The 5,631-nt window shown below is 34.4% G+C and overlaps 1 protein-coding gene across 1 annotated transcript; it reads left to right on the top strand.

Moving 5' to 3' along the window:
- Window positions 1-951: 951 nt before the first annotated feature.
- LOC134822142 (uncharacterized) lies at window positions 952-4,175 on the top strand. The gene is made up of 10 exons (XM_063833048.1): window positions 952-1,008; window positions 1,171-1,315; window positions 1,450-1,743; window positions 1,943-2,059; window positions 2,235-2,339; window positions 2,493-2,611; window positions 2,839-2,988; window positions 3,111-3,184; window positions 3,441-3,538; window positions 3,733-4,175. Exons 2-10 carry the CDS (start codon window positions 1,265-1,267, stop codon window positions 3,850-3,852), a joined length of 1,128 nt encoding a protein of 375 aa, XP_063689118.1. The 5' UTR covers window positions 952-1,008; window positions 1,171-1,264; the 3' UTR covers window positions 3,853-4,175.
- The last annotated feature ends 1,456 nt before the right edge of the window (window positions 4,176-5,631 follow it).

Below are 5,631 nucleotides of genomic sequence, written 5' to 3'. Positions count from 1 at the left end.
GTGAGGCTAGGTCATTTTTTTGTCATTTCTTCTACCAAAGTCACTAAATCAGTTTTTTTATTTGACCAGAGTAGTCTTTGATTGACATAAGTCATGGTAGTACCTGGTTTTCTGGGGTTAAATTCAAAACTTTGGTCTCCATTCTGGGTAACAGTTAGGCGGGGCAATGACTGAACAGCAAAAACGTCCATATTTATGTAAGAAATATAGATTCTATGTCATTATCATTCCTTGGGAAGTGTTAATTAATGCTTTTTCTTTCATACAGTAAAAGGAATAGGGTTCAATGTATAAGGAACCTAAGCTACAGCATGGTCTATGTGGGCTGTCATTTTGTGAGGCCTGTCATTTTGTAAGGCCGATACCCGTAATGATACTTTCTGATCTTTATACTTTCATAGTATCATATTCACATCAGTGACCATTTCGCTTTATAAATGTAAAATCTCCTTCAGGGCCAGCTTGGGAGAGAGTATCGCAAGAATTACAGATACGGATACAGTTTAACATGCTTCAAAGAAAAAGTGAACGGAACTGCGGATTCAGATTTTGATCGCATCATTTACTCAGGTGTGAAATTTTAATCTTTTTTAAATAATATTTTGACTATTATATTTCTTATTAAGCATTGCTTGGCATATCAACTATTTACAGTTTAGTGTTTTAAATATTTATTCAACAGGATTCATGACAACAATTACCGTAGCTTTTCTACTCATATGGGTTGCTGCAATGATAATAGGATTGCAGTTCAGGAAAATGAAACTCTGGTTTGAATGTCATCACATGAAGTAGGGATTTTATATCTTTATAGTGCTTTTTGAAGTTGCCTAATTGGATAGTTATAACTTATATGATTTGCTTTCTGCATGTAATGGAATATACACAGTACACACTTCAGTTTCAACTTTCGAAACCGTAACGTCTTCTTTTCAGTCAGCTGTTATTGATAATAGGACTATTCTCATTGTTCACTTTTCCCCAAAAGCTATTCCAGCTCATATCAAAGTTTGTACTGGTGTTCATGAAGTCTGTATCATTTACACAATAAATCAACTACGCCTACTTTGTAATTAAAATTAAAAGTGCGACTAATTTTTACCAGTTGTGGTAATTGTTACTTTTTTCATTTGTGTATTGGTACTTGTATAAACTTTCAAAAACCAACAGGTTTGACTCCGATGTCTTGAAATCAAAGTACTGTAATGACATCCTTTTGATAGTAAATCTAGTGTCATCAACAAGAGTCCTGCTTGATATATACATGTGGCAATTGTGTGCCAGATTCCAAACATCTGTTGACTATGATGTTGAGGTTAGCCAAACTGTTTTTAGTCAACTGAGAGCAACTTTTTCCAACATTGACATTAGTATATTATATTTAGCAGTTCAGTAAATTAGTATAACAATAATTCGTTTAATGGTAAGATAAAGAGACTTATATTCCAGATATCACCCAGTAACTCAGCTCAATCAAGAAATTACAGCAGCATTACAAGTCTTGTATCGAATGAAAGTGAAAAGATACATCCCAGTGCAGAAATATATTTCAAAAACAGGATAATTATGTTCATGAGGACAACTATAGTTGAGCTACTCAAGAACAAATTGGATGTGGACCGACCACAAGATCTAGACCAATTCAAAAAGATCAAGCTTCAAGATACTAACATTGAGTGTACTGAGGTGTATCCGGGTCATTTTGAAATCTTGCGGGGAGCTGTGTGGAAGATTGATTCTAAGGTAAGTTAAAGGTACTTCAATCCAGTCAATTTGACTCACAAATAACCGGATTTTTGTATTAATAAAATGAACTTCAACAGTTGTAATTTAAAAGCTGATCACAAATTACCATGAGCACATTTATTTGGCCTTTTACTCAACTTGTATTCTGTCAATACATATATCGTACATTACCATTTTAACCATATTATTACTTCAGAAATACATTGATTCGTTTGAAAGAGGATTTGGACAAGAGCAAATAAATTTTGGAAGTAAAGGAAGTGTATTTTTTCTGACAGAAGATCAAAAGTACATTATCAAAAGTTTAACTCGGGTAAGATACTGTAAACCAGAAATTATTGATGATAGCTCATTGAAAGTAAAACTTAATTTAGCATATATGCTAAATACAGCAAGGTGAATACAGAGAGGAGATATATGCCCCTCATTTCCTTGAGTATAGCTTATTGGTTAAGATCATTAAGTGTAGTACAATCCAACTATTTCAGACAGAGTATAAGAATCTACTCAAAATATTTCAAGAGTACTATAATTTTAACCATGCTAACAAGGGATCCAGTCTGATTCGTTTCCTAGGCTTGTTTCGTGTCAGAGTGAGTGCAATACTTCAGCTTCCTTTTGTGCTATGCAAATTTAGAATCGATAATGGATTTATACATCAATGGTGCATTCTTTAGCTTTATCTGTGTAAACACCAAATTGATGTCAATAGACTGATAAAAATGGCTAAAAAATTATTTTTCCAGGTAATGAAGTTTCAACCATTGATCAATATAGTAATCATAGAAAATATTAATCATCAAAGAGATGCTTATAGCAGTAGTATCTACAACATGATGAGTTCAACGATTGATGGCTCACAAATGTAGGTATTCGTTATTGTTTTAATCATTATGCATTTTTCTTTCTGTGATATCTAAGCTACTATAATATAAACTTTAATCAAAGTAAAAGTTAGTTATACTATGACTGAGTTTCATTTTTGATGGAGGGCTCTATTTATTAAATTATATATAACTGTGTCTTATACTACTAAAATGTATGCTATGGGTGCTATTTTATCATTACAAAGCACTTTCTTCTCAATTTCAGTGGCCTTTCGTCTTGTTGGGGAGGTCAAGTAGTTCAGCCAAGGAGCTTCTCTCATCTGATGGTTACAGAAAGTAGAGATACTTCATATATTCAAAATAGCTTGGCTAAAGACTTAAAATTCCTGGAGAATAACAATTGCATTCATTACCGGTAGGCACCGAATGCATCAATTAATGATATAATGAGATCTAAATCGATTTTTTAATTCCTGAGAAGATTCAAATTCAATTTGTGCTTTCCTTAGAAAATCGTGATATACTTTCCCAATTCAGGCTTTTGGTGGTCGAATATCATATTTCAAGTTCTAATAGAATAGATGGAAGAGAAAAACTGAATCAATTCATGGGTAAATTTACGCTTTCAATTTATTTCAATAACTTTACTGTATTTTACATTCAATAAAAATCGGCTGAATAGGTTCTATGATGATTATGATGTAATATGGTCCTAGCAACTGTAACCATAAAATCTGATTTTATTGTTATGGGGACAGGTACTTAGGGATTACAAGAAGGCTGTAGAATGGTCGACATGGCCACCTTTAAGTCATATTAGCATATTTTCTTGCTTTGATAAATCAATCAGACACCAATTAATTACAGGTGTACAAGTTGTTAGTAGTAAGATTACATCAGCAGTCAGACTTTACAAATTCTTCCTCGTTAACATTGTTACACAATATATCAATTCAACAGAAAAGGTACGTAATTTTTGTATCTTGAACTGCAATTAAATAACTTAATAAAAACCCTTCTCTGTGAGCACCTGCAAGTATAAGGTATAGGATTTATGATATGATAAGGAATATAAATTTAAGCAATACACATCATATGTGACTCAGTTCAAATTCCCATGACACAACAGTATTTTACTTGGTAATAATTATATTTTCAGCTTTTCAGGAGTTCTAAGAAAGTAAAAGCTTATGCAGAACCATTTTTGCCGACAATTAAAGCAGCAATATTTAACAATTATCAGAATGATTATAATGGATCTGTTGAGCAAGAGTCGTGATAGTCTCTTGATGATAACAGTTTTTGGCTGTAACACATCAAGATAATTGACTAAACTACAATGTCTAATGTGGTAAATAGTCCTCAAATCCATCCTACCAATTTAACTGATAATACACGTAACTGCAAAGACAGACATACATACAACAGTTAATGATATGCAAATTTTCTATTAGTTACATGACACAAATGTGCCTTTATAAATACTGATGAGGATCAGCACTCCATGTCCCATGAAGAGCATCGGCATGGGCCTATAACTGTGCAATATAATTTTGTGGTAAATACAAATTTTGTTTTTCTTCTCGTATATAATCTTGACTGCATGAATTCATGCACTTAGTACTATTAATGAATGCTATGTTGCTTGCAATTGTTGTGATCCCTGAGTAAAATCTGTTTGCCTAATAATATTATATTTTTGTACTAAACGCTTTCGAATAAATTTGTGTACTGACATACAGTTATTATAATTATATATAAAATGCTTTCAGCTGGCAAGATATCGGGAAAATAATGTTTTGATCACGTCATATGACTAGTGACTAGATAAATAAGTTGTACTAATTTCTCGTTCGGGTTAGGGTTTTAGAATATGCTTCAGTTAGAGATCGAGTTGAGATCACAGTAGAGGGTTAGGCTTACTGGGCCGCGCTCAGCCTGTCATTCCGCCAAATCTTTATGTTAATGAACATAATAGCCTGGGGTCCTCAGGTAAAGTTAGGCTTTTAAATAAAAGCGCGCCGCAGCTACTCACTACTTCAAAATTTGCGCGGGTTTCTAAAGCGCGCACGTACGTTTATTCTTGGCCGTGACATAACGCTATATGAGGCAGTGACTGTAATTTTCTACAAAAATTACCGAATTATCCATATATCCATCAAGTAATTTACAAAATGACACCTGAACCTCGTGTCTCGGTGCAACCTGGTATCGCGGTTGTGAGGCGGGCGCGCGCTACTGCAAGCACAAGGGCTCTGGATAGAGCAACCACAACCCTAACCCTAACTCGAGCCCTAAACAATCGAATTCATGTTTTACTAGTATAGCCTGTCACGTGACCAAAACAGTTTTTTGCCCATAACTCTCCAGGGAAGCATTTTTATCCTACGTCATGGGGGGTGATTCGGAATCAGCGTCCAAAAATACACCTATTCAAATCAATTTCATACCCAAAGGGCCTTTTCACAAGAATTTTCTTAAAATTTGGGCGAGCGATTTAGTAGGAGCGGTTAAGTAGCGCGGCTAGGCTGACACAAAACAAAATGTTGGCCTGGCTTTTGCATATTAACCTAGTAAATAACACGCTTCTCCGACGAAAGCCGTCTGGAGGAATTCCGCGAAATGTTCAATTTCATTGTAGTAGGCCGTGCGCCATCGATCGACCGTAAGACGCGCGCGCTGACCATTGCATGGTTTTAAAACTCGTATTTCGGCCAGCACATTTTTTCGGAAACAATCAAAAAATTGTAATACTTGATCCCATAAAACAATTTTATTGAAATTTGGTCAGCTTACGTAAACATTTATGTTTTATTGAACCTAAATTAGTTTGAGCAATTTCGATGGTCAGAATTTGAGTTATCAACGAATTTATACCTATTTTATCATTTTTAGACCTCTTAATCAAGGCCAATCTCTCCTAACTAAATTAGGTTCGGTAGTTAAGTATGATTAGAAGGTTCTGACAAATTTTCAGCATGATTCATGTTCAGGAACCGAAGATATGACAGAATAATACGACAAAAATCAACGAATTTCGCCAAATTACGCGACTTTT

Source organism: Bolinopsis microptera, chromosome 10 (assembly GCF_026151205.1).
Source record: "Bolinopsis microptera isolate Bmic1 chromosome 10, MBARI_Bmic_1.0, whole genome shotgun sequence".
NCBI classification, from domain to species: domain Eukaryota; kingdom Metazoa; phylum Ctenophora; class Tentaculata; order Lobata; family Bolinopsidae; genus Bolinopsis; species Bolinopsis microptera.
Note: the sequence above shows the minus strand (reverse complement) of the source record. Positions and strands in the feature narration are given on the sequence as shown.